Here is a 14,764-nt window from a genome sequence, read left to right as displayed (position 1 = left end):
TCCCAGGTGACAGGGAGTGCGGTTCATGTAAAGGGGAGCCTGCAGACAAGGCTGCCTAGAGGCTGAGGGTGGGCCTCTCCCTGGAAGTCCCCCCATCCCTTCCCCTCTAGCCCTGTGTGAGGGGCGGGCAGTTGGTCATTGCTGTGACACGGAGGTGCCAAGCCAGCAGGCTACAGACGAGGGGCTGTTTTTATTGGAACAAAATATGCAATTCAACTGCACCCCCCTGTTACCCACTGCTCACCCCCACCCTACCCCACCCCACCCCCGCCACCTCCTCGTCTCTGGTCCACGTCTGGGCAGCCACGTGGTGGTCACTCCTGGATGTTCTGCCCGATCCAGCCTCTGACAGCAGCCACCCGGGTGTACACGCCCGGGAACTGGGGCCGCCCACAGCCGTAACCCCAGCTGGTGACCCCAGTTAGCACCCAGCGGCCGGAGGGCTCCCTGCAGGCCAGGGGTCCCCCCGCGTCACCCTGAGGAGGGGAGAGAGGAAACGTACTCAGAGCGGGCAGTACTTCTCCTCTAGCAGCCAAGGGTGGGCTGGCCTGACCGCCGTGACCCCAGGTTAGTAGTAGTGTTCGCCCCTGGGAGAGCCTCACTGCCATCTGAGAAATGGGTTCAGTGCTCAGGTGAGCTTTCATCCGGCTGGCAGACATTGGTGGACAACTGCCTGGTGGGCCTGGAGAAGACACAGCCTCTGCCCCACTGCTCCTGACCCCTCTACCTGGCTGGGGGAGGATGTGGTGGGGGTGGAACCTGGTTCTCTAGAGGTGTCCACCAAGGCGGGGTTCAGTGGAAACTCCAGGAGAGCCGAAAGGTGCTCTGTTTGAGAAAGTGCACTGGAGGGGGGGAGCAGCTGAGGGGCTTTGAGTCCTGAGGGTGTGGCCCCGGGGAGCCCCGGTTCAGCTGCACAGTCGCTCACCGAGCAGCTGTCCACGCCTCCCTGCGGGAACCCGGCGCACAGCATGCGGCTGCTGATCTGTACCGGGTAGAAGCGGCGGCAGGTCTGCTCGCTGAGGAGGCGCACGGCCGCCTTCTGCAGCTGCCTGGCCATCGAGCCTGCAGGCGAGCGGCAGGACGGGACTCGGTAAGGCTGTGTGCCCGCTCGCTACCACAGGGATCCCCAGTGGGGGTCTGGGCGGGATCCTTCCCGACGCCCGGGGTGGGTGGGGTGGGGAGGCTGCGCCTACCTCCCTCGCGCACGGAGCCCCAGCCTGTGATGACGCAGCGCGCGCCGTCGGGGGGCCGCGGGGCGGGCTCAGGCAGGCAGATGGGCCGCACCAGGCGGCTGCGGCGTACTGGCCCCACCAGCTCGAGCAGTGCCACGTCGTAGTCGAGCGTGTAGAGGTTGTAGAAGGGGTGCTTGTGGATGCGCGCCACACGCTCCAGCTGCCCGTCAGCGCCACTCAGGAACGGCGTGCCCAGGAATGCTGCCCACTGCTTGGGGTCCCCGTAGCTGTGGGATGCGAAGGATAGGCGTCAGCCTGGGTCCCCACGCCCCTGCCCTGCTGGGGGCTCCCCTGCAACCGTGGCCGGCACCTGACCTCAGTTGAGTATTCCTTTTCCCTAGAATGGGGCGGGGGGGAGGATGAGAGGGGCCACCAGGCACTGAGGTGACACTACACGCTGTGTCCATTTCCACCCAATGTTGGGGCTCTGGTGGCTGGAGGACCCGCTGTCCCACCTCCCAACCGCTCCGACCTCGGCACTGTGAGGCGCATCCTGAGATGGGTGTTTCCATGGAAGGCAGGAACCCTGGCCGGGCCCTCCTCCTGGGCACCCTGCCAGGAAGGGGAACCTCCTCTCACCTTGGAGGGCCTTTAGGGTGGTGCCGGTCCAAGCCAGTTGGGCTGGGGATGAAAGGGTCTCACTGTCCCCAGAGATCTGGCCGGAGGCCCCCCGCACCTCCGCATTTGGTAGGGGCGGGAGTCACCCCTTGCAGCCAGGTTTGGGGTGGTGGGTAGGCAGGAAGGTTTGCGCGAAGGAGGGGCCTGGGGCTGTGGATGTGGGGAAAGGGCTTTCCGGGCAAAGGTGGAGGCGCCAGGCTCCAAATTTTCAGGGGCTGCGATTGGTGAACTACCGACGTGGGCCGGGACCTTCGGGACTCACACGTCGAAGCAGTGCGCCGCCGACAGCAGCCACCTCTCCGCCACCAGCACAGCCCCGCAGCGGTGCTCCCGCCGCCGCAGCCACAGGCTCACCTGCCACGGCCACTCCCCGCGGCCCGCAGCACTGCCGCCCACGATCCGGGTCAGCGCCGCAGCCGGCGCCAGGCCGCAGTCTGCGGGAGAGGCAGGTGCTCACTGCTCGGAGGGCCCGCGCCTCCTCCATGCCAACTGTCCCGCCCCACCATGAAGCCCTGCCTGGCTGTGCTAGGGAGGAGTGCGGTGGGAGACCCACCTCAGGAAAACGCCCCACCCACGGGACACTTGGGCCTGGTCCTACCAGCGCCTCTTCTGGTCTCAGATGTTTGAAATGTATTTGTTTCCTGTACCCTTAGCCTTGGCGCCACACCTCCCCAGCTGGGGCTCCGTGCCAGGATCCCCTCCCATCCCGACTCCTCCCAGGCAGCCTTCAGTCCTCAGGAGTCCAGTTCCCTGCTGCTTCCAAGCCCTCGCACACCCACTGGCTTCCCAGGAGGCCCTGCCTGGCTTCCTGGATGCCGGCAATGGGCTTTTTACCCAAGTCCCAGTGACCTGGTGTCCTTCCCAGGGTGTCCCCCAGCACAAGGTGCACCCTCAGAACAAGAGTAGGAAGAAATGGGTGGTTGCAAGGGGTGCTGCAGGGCCCCCATCACCAGCTGAAGGGACGCTCAGGTTACACATCTGATCCTGTCCCCACCACCCAGCTGTTTCCCCTGCCCCCTCAGCAGATAGAGAGGCTGCAGGGGGCAGAAGGGCTCAATGCCCACACCTGGAGGTGGCGACAGAGGGGAGCCACCACCTTGGCCCACCTGACCCCATCTGCAGCTTGCCCAGGACCAGGAGGCCTGGAGAATTCGGCCGAAGCTGCACCCCTCTCCTGGAAACACTACCCCCACGTGGAACAAAATGTGCCATTTCAGGGCTCCCTCCACCTCCCGGCCCCATGGTAAGAACTGTAGCTATTGGAAAATTTCATAAGCATCACCAGGCTGGAGACCAGACCCAGCCGCAGAGTTAACAGGACGCGGTGTTTTTCTGAGGGCACACTGCGGCTCTGCAGTGTCAACACCCTCCTCCGAGCAGCCTTTGGGAGTTGCAGCCAGCAGAGGTCCCCTTGGATCCAGAGGAGTCACAGAGACTCTGACCTGATTCACAGGGGCTCTGGGCTCGACGTCCCACCTGTGTCTTAGGCTTGTGGTCCCTGAGTGGGGGCCAGGAGGCATGGGGTGCAGATACCGCCACCACATACACACACACGTGGTCTGCTTGGCTCTGGGCTCACTCCAGCATGCCCAGCACCCGCTCTGTCCCCACACCCCACAGCGCTGGCCTCTCCTCTGGAGAGTCTCCCCATGGTTCTTTGAGGTGTGGTCTGCTTTGTAGTGAGTCCATAAACCTGAGTCCATAAAACTTTGTGGGTGCAGGTCTGTGTCTGGGTACTCAGGCTGCCTGGGCTCTGTGAACGTGGGGGGTGGCAGAGGTGGGGACAGGCCCCATTCTCCTGCGAAGCCTGGGACACTGCCGCTGGCATCTGGTTCAGCCATAGAAAATTGCCTATGGTTGATGGGGCTTTTATTTTTGACCCACAAACACAGCAGTTTCATATGTTTCTGATTAATATTTAATAATGTCCCAGACACAAGCTCAGGGCCACGTTCTCTGTCATGACATCTTCAGCCACTTACTGCCAAGTTGTCCCCACTTAGACCCTACTGGGAGCCTGTGGGACTGGCTGTTAACATGTGCATCTGCAGAGTCAGGGTCCACCATGGGCTGACTTCTCTCCCCTCCAAAATTCCAAAGTGGAAGCCCTGACCCCCAGGATGAGACTCTTCAGAGATGATTAAATTAAAATGAGGTTATTAATAATAGGGTGGGCCCTAATCTGGTACGAATGGGGTCCTTATAATAGGGGATTAGGACACAGACACCTACAGAGAGGAGACCACCTGAGGACGGGGGAGAAGGCAGCCACCTGCCCACACTGCCATCTCCGACTCCAGCTTCCAGCACGGGGAGATGACAAACATTTTAAGCCCCCAACTGGGCCGCGGTGACGCAGCCCCACAACAGACACAATAACCCGCCACCCACACGCACCACTCCATCTCCCCAGGTACCTGGTAGCTGGGCGCCCACCGTGGTCTTCGGAGTGGGGGGCAGTGGTGTCTGGCCCCTAGGAGTGGAGGTCACAGCAGCGGTGGTCCTGTCAGCAGGTTGACTGGTCACCCTGCTGGTGGCCTGGGGAGTGGGTGTGCTGGCCGTGACTCCCAGGACTGTGAGGCCTGCTGTTGTCCTGGTGGCGTGACTGCTGGTGGGCATCCTTGTGGTGGGCAGCAGGGCTGTGGAGAGCGAATGGGAGGACATGGTGGCCAGGATCCAGCCCTTGAGCCTGGTGATGCGGGTATACACGCCCGGCTTCTTGACCTGTGCACAGCCGATGCCCCAGCTCACGATCCCAGCCAGATAAAACACACCGGGTGTCTCCTCACAGGCCAGGGGTCCCCCAGAGTCACCCTGGAAAAGAAGGACAAAGGGCTGGCTAAGCACCCAGCGTCCTCACTGTGGAGGTGCTGCCAGGCCCTCCCACATGCCCACGAGTGGGAGCAGCTCCTCAGTGGAGCCAGCCTCACACCCACACAGGGCTGTGGGACCTTGTGTGACCTGGAGCAGGTCACCCCTCGGCTGAGATGGCTCGCTCTTTTGCTTTGGCAACAAAACATCAGAAAACCCTGAAGAAAAAACAGCCCTCCTAAGGAATAATATAAAGTGGGAAAAAGAGGCAAGTGGTGCTGGGAAAGCTGGGCAACCACATGTAAATCAATGAAGTTAGAATTTCACTCCTCACTCCCTAAATTGAAAATGGCTTAAAGACTTAAGTGTAAGACATGACACCATAAAACTCCTGGAAGAGTTAACATAGGCAAAATGTAAACCTTTCCAATGTTTTCTCAGGTCAATCTCCCAAGGCAAGAGAAATAAAAGCAAAATTAAACAAATGGGATCTAATCACACTTAACAAGCTTTTGCACAGCAAAGCATAAAATGAAAAACAACCTACAGAATGGGAGAGAATATTTGCAAGCGCTCCAACGGCCAAGGGCTTAATCTCCAAAATACACAAACTCAGTACTACAAAATAACCCCATCAAAAAATGGGCAGAACACCTAAATAGACATTTGCCCAAAGAAGACAAATGGCCAATAAGAACATGAAAAGATGTTCAACATCACTAATTACTAGAGAAATGGAAATCAAAACTACAATGGAAAAAGTAAAAAAAAAAAAAAAAACAAGTATCACCTCACACTAGTCAGGATGGCCATCATATTTTTAAAAAAATCTACAGATAATAACATGCTGGAAAGGATGTGGAGAAAGGAAACCCTCTTACTCTGTTGCTGAGAGTGTAAATTAATGCAGCCACTGTGAACAGTAGGGAGGGTCCTTAAAAACTGAGAGTCGCAGTATGACGTTGCAGTCCCATTCCTGGACAATATATACAGGAAAGATGAAAAATCTAATTGGAAAAGGATACATCCACCCCAAAGTTCATAGCAGCATGGTCCACAATAGCCAAGACATGCAAGCAACCTAAATGTCCACTGGCAGGCCTGGATAAAGAAGGTGCCGTACATATATATAATCGACTATTACTCGGCAATAAAAAAGAATGAAGTCATGCCATTTGCAGCAACATGCATGGACGCAGAGATGATCATACCAAGTGAGATGAGTCAGAAAGACGAATGTCACGTATCACTTACATGTGGAATCTAAGATATGACACAAGTAAGCTTACGAAAACAGACTCACAGAGAACATACTTGTGGTTGCCAGAGGGGAAAGGGTCAGGGAGGGATAAACTAGAAGTTTGGGATTAACAGATACACACTACTAAATAGAAAACAGATTAAGGATTTACTGTATAGCATGGGGAACTATATTCAGTATTTTAAAATTATGATGGAAAAGAAAGTGAAAAGTATATGCATATATAACTGAGTCGCTTTGTTGTATATCAGAAACCAACACATTGTAAATCAACTATACTCCAGTAAAATGATTTTAAAGCATCATGTTTGCTGTAGGTTTCTGTTATATTTCAGATGCTTTTCTTCTGATTTTGAAGATGACCCTATTTCTCCTCTTCAAGGTACAAATGCATTGAATAACATTAACGGAGTCTCCTGTGTGGAGCTGAGATTTTTGAGATCAACTCACCTTGGTTGTGATGTTTTTCCTTATAATACCCTAGTGGATTGAATTTGCTTTTTGTTAGGCTTGTGTCTATGCTTCTAAGTAACACTGGTCTGTGAATTTTTTTTCTCTTTCTTTATATTTTTTTATATTTATTTTGCCACATAGCGTGGTTTCTGGAATCTCAGTCCCCTAACCAGGGATTGAGCCCCAAGCCAGGGTGTTCCCTGGACTTCTTTTCCCTGTAAGTGTCTCTGGCCCTGATTGCGTGGTCTAGCTAGCTTTTTATATTCTGGATCCAATTGGTTTCCCCTTAAAAATGGGTCACCCACATGTCAGGTGTGACAGGGTGGTCATCTACATACCCATGTATTCTCAGTTAACATGTGCTAGGCAGCCTTTTAAATCAGGACTTGTCACGGTCCCTCTCAGCCGGGTCCCTCCTGAACTCACCTGGCAGGAGTCCACCTTGCCCTCCAGGAAGCCGGCACAGATCATCCTGTCTGTGAGCGAGAAGTTGTAGAGGGCGCTACACGCCTTGTGGTCTATGATGCCCACAGACGCCCGCTGCAGAAGGTCAGGCTTGGTGGCTGCCAAGACAAGGAGCATCCACCCAGGGCCACTTACAGAGGGCTCACTGTTAAGCAAGGGCTTCGCTCTGACCACAACCACCCCCACCCAGAGGGAGGCACAGAGGCTTGTGTCCTTGCAGGGATGTGTGTAAAGTCACAGAGTGAGACAGAGGTAGACCTCAGAGCCCAAGAACCTCACCATGGCCCGCAAGCGGGCTCCCTAGCACCTTGGGTGCCCTGCAGGGGGGCTACTCAGATTTCAAAGGAGGCATTAACTCTTGGTGGGGGCCTATGCATAACAAGGGTCCCCCAACTTTTTTCCATAAAGAGCCACACAGTAGATATATTCCACTTTATGAGCCAGTCTCCATGGAGACCACTCAGCTCTGCTTTTGCTGCCCCAGGGGGCCATCTATGAGTGAGTGGGGCTGTGTGCCAATAAAACTTTACAAAATAAAAAGTAGCTGCCTTAGGCTGGAGTTTGAAACCCTGAGGTAGTGGAAAGGTGAGTGGTCTGCAAGCAGGGGGATCAGAGCCCCAGGCCCAGGGGGCATGGGGAGCTCACCGTTGCCCTCCTGGGTGTTGCCCCACCCGGAGATCACACACTTGCGGCCCACAGGGAACTTCTGGATGGCCAGCGGCAGGCAGACGGGCTGCACATACTTGTTGAAGACCAAAGGCCTGGCCAGCTCCAGCACGGCCACGTCGAAGTCCAGGATGCTGGGGTTGTACTGGGGGTGCAGCACCACCCGCCTGAGCCCCACCTTCACGGGGCTCCCGCCAACGCCCGACAGGGACGCGGTGCCCAGCTGGGCCCGCACCAGCTCCACCTTCGTGCTGCCAGGAAGGGGCCGCTCAGACTCCCCGCCCCACCTCTGCAGCCCCCAGGGCACCAGGCAGAGCTGGGGGACCCAGGCCCCGGGGAGGGTGAGGCAGGGAGCCCCTTGACCCCGGGCCTCATTTCCTTCTGGGACAAGAAGGTGTGAGAGGGCCCCACAGCTTTGTGACCATCAGAGGTCAATGCTGCTGCCTTTGAGTGAAGGGGAGGGGCCTGTCCCCCCAACTACTTGGCCCCTGTGTCCCCTACAGACCAGGCTCCTCCCAGAAGCCACTCCCCAGAGCCCCCTACTTCTTCATGCTGCCCCCCAACCACCTCACCCCATCTGCATCTAGACGTGAGCCTGGTGGGGAGGGGAGGCCCCTCCCCCCTCCAGCCCTCAGTCCTGAGTGGTCTCTGAGCACATGGGGGTTTGATGGTGGGGGACCTGCCCGGTGATATCGGGGGAGTTAAGGGGGCCTTACTGGTTGAAGCAGTGGGCGGCAGACAGCAGCCAGCGGTCCCCCACAACGGTGGCTCCGCAGAAGTGCCGCGAGCCCTCCTTCAGGCTGACCTGCCAGGGCACCTCCCCCAAGGAGGCCCCAAGCCCCCCCACGATCCGGGTGGGCTTCTCCAGCGCCGGCCTGGCCCCACACTCTGCAGGGACAAGACAGGAGGGTCCGGGCACCTCAGTCTGCTGGCGTCGGGACCACCCTGGTTCCAGCGGGGCCCCAGGTCTCTGGCTGGGAAGTGGCGCATCACACAGATGAGAAAACTGAGACTTAAGGTGCCCTAAGTGCTCGTCCAGCGGGGGATGTGGGTGAGAAAGGAGAAGGCAAGGTTGTAAAGGCCCCGGCCCCTCCAGCCTCAGCGCAGCAGACACACACCTGCAGCCCCTACAGCACAACCCAGGGGGCTCAATGGACAGAGCTGGTTATACGGGGCTGGGGGCAGGGCAGGTGCAGGCGGCATTTAAATGAGGCAGAGTTTGGATTGGTTCCCAGCCTCACAGGTCTGTGGGACCATCAAGAGGGGTCAGCATCAGATGGGGCAGTGGATCCTGGACATGGGTCCTCGGAAACCACATGGTCAAGACAGGTGGAGAGTGCGTATGCTGCCTGTGGGTGCCATGTCTGTGATAGCCTCAACTCAGCTTCTCTCTGACCCTCCCCGCCCCCCACTGGTCACTGGCCCCCTGCTGAACCTTCAGGATATTCTGAGTATACCCTCCTGGATAACCTGAGTTTTGCTGATGCTCAGTGGCATCTGACTCTGCAACCCCATGGACTGTAGCCCACTAGGCTCCTCTGTCCAAGGGATTCTCCAGGTAAGAATACTGGAGTGAGTTGCCATTTCCTTCTCCAGGGGATCTTCCCAACCCAGGGATTGAACCCAGGTCTCCTGCATTGCAGGCGGATTCTTTACTGCTGAGCTACCAGGGAAATGTGAAGACTGACCACATGCCTTTGCCCATGCACTTGACAGACATCACTAATCAATCACCCATCTCTTCCCCAAAGTGCTTCAGAAAGCCAGTACCAAATCCATCCAACACTGTGCAGAGCAGACACACACTGCTGCTGTCTCCCCAGAAAATACCTTGTGGCTTAGAAGTGGTGGCCAAGTCGAGAGGCACAGCGCTAGGGGCCAGTGTGGGTTTGGTGAGGGTGTCAGTCACCAGGCTCTTGGGGCTGGTGGGCCAGGCAGTGCTGAGAGTGGTGGAGGCGAGAGCCACCGTGGGGGCTGGAGGCTTGCTTGCAGCAGCGATGGTCTCCAGGATCCAGTCCCGCAGACTGGTCACTCGGGCGTAGACCCCCGGACGCTGGGCTTCTGCACAGCCGATTCCCCAGCTCACGATGCCGGCCAGGAAGAACCTGCCAGAGGACTCCTCGCAGACCAGGGGGCCCCCCGAGTCACCCTGGGAGACAGAGGCACACCCTCAGGAGGGGTTGGGGCTCCCCGGCCACATCTGGCCCCAGATCCAGAGCTACAGGTCATAGGGGGAGCTGTGGTTGCAGGATGTGTTTCCTCACAAGCCCACGGAGCACTCGTGGCTGAAAACTCACATCTCAGAACCTCAGTCTCTGCCTCGAAAAATACAATAGGACCCTTGGACTCTGGATCTCTAAGGCCTCTTTCAGTTGCACCACTGGCAGTTAAAAACCCAGCCCAGATAAACAATATCCCCTCCTCTCCTTAGCCCCATAGATCTTGGATAATGTCACCAGTGGCTTAGGAACCTCCAGTCATCTCATGGGCAGCCACAGCATCCTGTCTTGCTTTCCTTTGCCTCCTCCTCACACCCAGCTCACCGTGCACACTTACATCCTTAAACACAAGCTCTCTCCTGCTATTTCCCAACGTTTTCTCCAGTCTCCAGCTCTCACGTGCCAACCAGAGCACATTAGCAGCCGCTCCCCACCCACCAGGCCTTAGAAAGGGCAGCAAAGATACAAACTAAAAAGGAAACCCACAGCCATGTGGCCAACCCAGCAGAGGGTCTTGGTGGTGGACCAGAGACAAAAGACCCCCCCACTTCTGGGAGAGGGGAGCCTCAGGTGGGAGGATGGGGGGCTGTTCCCAGGACCTCAGGGGCTGGTGGGGCATCCCCTGGGGCCCCTCGCCCCTTTCTCAGGTGCTGGGCTCACCTGGCAGGAATCCACCTTCCCGTCAAGGTAGCCAGCACACACCATCCTGTCGGTGAGTGAGTGGCCGTATAGGCTGGTGCACAGGGCCTGGTCCAGCAGCTCCACAGTGGCCTTCTGCAGCATTTCTGGCTTGACCACTGCTCGGGATGGGGAGAGATGAGGGGGAGCACCCCAGGACCCCGGCAGTCCACAGCCCCGAGCTGGGAGCTTGAGCTTCAGTTTCTCCCACCCCATGCGATGGACCTGCTGCAGCCCCAGCTCCAAAAGGAGCCAGGCCCAGCGGTGCCCACTGACCACCCTCCCAGCCCAGACATCTCAAGACTAGGCTCCTCCCTCCCCTCCCAAACCTACCCACCCTGAGCCCCCACTTCCCTGCTGGAAACGTTTCTTAGCCTGGCAGTAGCCCCATCTTGACTAAACATTAAATCAGATTAGGTAGCCTTCCCTCAAACCCTCCAGGGCATTCCCCTACCCCCAGCTGAACCTGAATGCCCAAGCCTGGACCAGCTATCCTGGCTACCCCAGGCCCTTTGCACATGCCATTCTGGCTGCCTACAAGGCTTGTCCCTGTGGAATCTGTCTGCCTTCTTCATCTCCTGTTTTAAATTACAGCCCCCTGCCCCTACATCCCTGCCTGATTTTATTCCACCTGGTACGTCACCACCTGTCACTTTTCTTGTTTACTATCTACTGCCCCTGAAATTGTGCTGTCCAACACAATAGCCACTGGCCTCGTAAGGCTATTTAAATGCAGACTGAAGCTCATCACGATGAAATGAAACGGAGAATTCAGTATCTCAGTCACGCCAACACGGGTCACGGGGCTGCTGACTCCCTTAGTGGATGGCACAGACATGGTGGGTGTCTGCCACCGACAGGAGTTCTATCAGGCAATGCCAGCCTGGACTGGGGGCTCCGTGTGGGCAGGGGTCTCTCTCTGAATGGCCTGCTGCCCAACCCCTGGAATAGGGAGGCGCAGTCTTATATTAGGCACCACCATCTCAGGCCCTTTCCTAAAGATGTCCCTGACCCCAACTCCTTTTCCTTGTTTCCTTCCTAGCACCTCTCACCATCAATCACAGTTGATCCGACACAGTTACCCCTACACTGATAGTGAACCTGCCCCACCCTCCCAGGGCCAGGCTCCCCCGAGACCCTGGTCACAGCCAATCCACACATAACCTCATGACAGTTCGTGTGTTTCTGTTTAGAGACACCTCACTTATCCTGTGTTGTTGATTCACTAGCAGGGAGCTCACAGTCCATAGCGCTATAACCCTCGCCTGAACAAAGCTCATTGAATACACGGATTTCTTCCCTGTGAGACACATCCCAGCCCTCCTGCGCTTAGGACCCTAGTCAGCACATCAGCTCTATGCTTGGGGCCTGTTTAGATTTGGTCAAACTTGCCACAGAAAGCACGAAAATGAAAAAAATAATAATAATAAGATGGTGGTGAATAGACCAGAAAAAGGACACCAGTTTCCAATCTGAGCAGAGCCAAGAAGGCAGGGTGTCACCAAGCTCCACCACCTCACTGGGAACAGATTCCACACAATGTAGATGACCACAGCCCCCTACAAGTGTCCACCGGGGGGGTCAGATGCATTTTTGCAAGTGGGTGAATTTGGAAATACAGAACTCGCGGCTAACCAGGCCAGACCGTGTGATGTTTGCTTGGTCGTGCTGTGCTGGCCTAGCTGCGGGCGGTGGGTGCTTACAGAAGTCCTCCTTGAGGTAGCCCCAGCCTGAGATGAGGCACTTCTTCCTTGGTGGGAAGACGTGCGAGGCGGCCGGCAGGCACACGGGCTGCACGTGCCGGCTGAAGGGCAGGGGTCTGCCCAGCTCCAGCACCGCCACGTCGAAGTCAGCTGTGTCCGAGTTGTAGGATGGGTGTGTGATGATCCGGGCCACGTGGGCCCGCACCGTGCTGGCCTCTGAGCCGCTGAGGTAGGTGGTGCCCACGTAAGCCACCCACTCCGGGGAGTCCTGGAATCTGTGGGGCAGACAGACCCTGGCTCAGAGGCTCACCAAGGCTGGAGCCGGGGGGTGGTGGGGGGTGGGAAGGGTGGGGACGGGGAGCGGGGCACTTAGCCAGGAGGCAGGTGCCCCCAAACTCAGGCATGGAAACTGATGGGAATGTTTTCCATGAAACATTGGCAAAAATCAGAACGAATGCACAAAAATTAAAACACGGTGCATGAATTATCAACATTTTAAACAAAGACAGGATCCATGGGGCCGGGATTAGGGTGAGGAGAGGGAGGCACTGAACGTGGACTGGGCACTAGATGACACTGTGTAGCCATTTCAGTTTTCTCAGGTGTGATGGTACATGTGTATTCGAGACTGCTCTTTAGTTGTCCAAATGAGCGAGGGTGCCTCAGAGGTGACGCATTATTTCTACTGAATTTCAAACTGTTTGGCAAGGGTATGTACATATGAAGAGGTGTGGGGGGTATAGATTATAGATACAGCCAGATGGAGAGAGAGAGAAAGAGAATATGGTGAAATAGTAACAACTTTTGAAATCAGGTACAGTAAATCCCCTACATACAAATCTTCAAGCTGGGAACTTTCAAAGGTGTGAACATGCCCCTGTATGCCAGCTGTTGTACTTTTCAAGGGACTGTACTGTAAGATTAAAATGTTTTCTTTATGCTTTATGTTTGCTTTTTATGTATTATTTGTGTAAAGAATATCATAAACCTATTACAGTACAGTAGCATATAACCAACTGTGTTAGCTGGGTACCTAGGCTTATACAAATTGGTCTAATGAATGCGCTCTCAGACCGGAACTCATTTGTATGTAGGGGACTTACTGTGCAGGCACATGGGTATTTGTTGTACTATTTTCCCATCTTTTCTATTGAAATATTTTCATAATAAAATGCTGAGAGGAATGAAATTTAAAACGATACAAAGAAAACAACTCTTCTTGACCTGAATGTCATTGCTTATGCGACCTGTGTCCCCCAGATAGTCTTCCCGGGACCAGAACCAGGTTACCCTGGGAATTAGCGACCCCCTGACCCAGGGCAATTCTCAGGCAGTGGTTTCCCAGGGAAGTCCATGTTGCCTGTTGCCCTGCCCGCTCCCCAGGGACTCCTCAGATGGAAACAACCAACTAGCAATGCCTGGCACAGCCAGAGCCTTCCAGAACCTTCTCCTACCTTAGGCCAGCTCCGTTCTGATTGGCCACTCTGGTTTTTAAAGATTCTGACCATCTTCAACAACAACCAGAAACAATCCAATTCAAAACTGGGCAAAGAACCTCAATAGACATTGCTCCAAAGAAGGTACACAAATGGCCAATAAGCACATGAAAAGATGCTCAGCATCACTGATCATTAGGGAGATAAATGCACGTCACAGCCACAGTGAGAGGTGAGAGGAAGGTCCAAGAAGGAGGGGACATAAGTATGCCTGTGGCTGATTCATGCTGGTGTATGGCAGAAAGCAGCACAATAGCATAAAGCAATTATCTTCCAATTTAAAACAAATTAATTAAAAACACCACAATAAGACACCACTTCACAGCCACTAGGATGGCCATTATTAAACAAATAGGGACTTCCCTTGTGGTTCAGTGGTTAGGAATCTGTACTTCCAAAGCAGGGGACATGGGTTTGGTCCCTGGTTGAGGAACTAAGATCCTGCATGCCAAGTGGCCAAAAAACATAAACTAATAAAAAACAAAACAAGCAAACAAAGTAACAAGTAATGGCAAGGATGTGGAGAAATGGGGAGCTCCGCCAAGATGACACAGCAGAGACCCTGAGCTCATCTCCTCTCAGGAGCACACCCAAATGACAACTCTCTGCAGAACAGCCATCGCTGGAAAAGACTGGAACCTGCCAGCAAAGATCTCCTGCAACTAAAGACACAGAGAAGGAAACACAGCGAGACGAGGAGAGGCAGCTTCACAACACAGTCAAACCCTGTGCCCCGAGGCGCGCGGCCCACAAGCTGGAGAATAACTGCTTTGCAGAGGTTCCCCCACAAAAGCGAGAGGGCTGAGCACATCAGGCCCCCTGGTCCGGGGATCCAGCGCTTTTAAGAGGAGTCCCCCAGAGCTTCTGCCTTTGGAGGCTGGAGGAGCTTAACTGCAGGAGCCCTCACAGGATGGGGGAGATGGAGGCATCATCCTTAAAGGGCTCACGGAGAACCCCAGGTGCACTGGGACCCAGAGCAGAAGCTGTAATTTGATAGAAGCCTGGGCCAGACCTGCCAGACCCCAAGGGTCTCCTGGGGAGGTGGGGGTGGCACTGTGGGATCTCCCTGGGGACATAGACACCAGTGAGGGGCATATTGGGGAACCTCCAGCCACGTGAACACTGATGTTAGTGAAGCCACCTTGGCTCTTTGCCCCAAGAC

The 14,764-nt window shown here is 55.5% G+C and overlaps 1 protein-coding gene across 2 annotated transcripts in view; it reads right to left on the bottom strand.

The window, feature by feature from the left end:
• Positions 1-300: 300 nt before the first annotated feature.
• TMPRSS9 (transmembrane serine protease 9) overlaps positions 301-14,764 on the bottom strand; it is a 30,026-nt gene continuing 15,562 nt past the window's right edge. For both annotated transcript variants that reach the window (XM_040241876.1, XM_040241877.1), the window contains 11 exons: positions 12,107-12,381; positions 10,386-10,522; positions 9,337-9,655; positions 8,223-8,394; positions 7,486-7,757; positions 6,802-6,938; positions 4,268-4,664; positions 2,113-2,284; positions 1,194-1,459; positions 926-1,062; positions 301-476 (listed from right to left, as the gene is read on the bottom strand). In XM_040241876.1, the coding sequence (XP_040097810.1) occupies positions 315-476; positions 926-1,062; positions 1,194-1,459; positions 2,113-2,284; positions 4,268-4,664; positions 6,802-6,938; positions 7,486-7,757; positions 8,223-8,394; positions 9,337-9,655; positions 10,386-10,522; positions 12,107-12,381 (2,446 nt within the window). In that variant the 3' untranslated portion in view covers positions 301-314. The remainder of the gene's footprint in view (positions 477-925; positions 1,063-1,193; positions 1,460-2,112; positions 2,285-4,267; positions 4,665-6,801; positions 6,939-7,485; positions 7,758-8,222; positions 8,395-9,336; positions 9,656-10,385; positions 10,523-12,106; positions 12,382-14,764) is intronic.

The sequence above is a fragment of the Oryx dammah genome, unplaced genomic scaffold (assembly GCF_014754425.2).
Source record: "Oryx dammah isolate SB20612 unplaced genomic scaffold, SCBI_Odam_1.1 HiC_scaffold_5, whole genome shotgun sequence".
NCBI classification, from domain to species: Eukaryota; Metazoa; Chordata; class Mammalia; order Artiodactyla; family Bovidae; genus Oryx; species Oryx dammah.
Note: the sequence above shows the minus strand (reverse complement) of the source record. Positions and strands in the feature narration are given on the sequence as shown.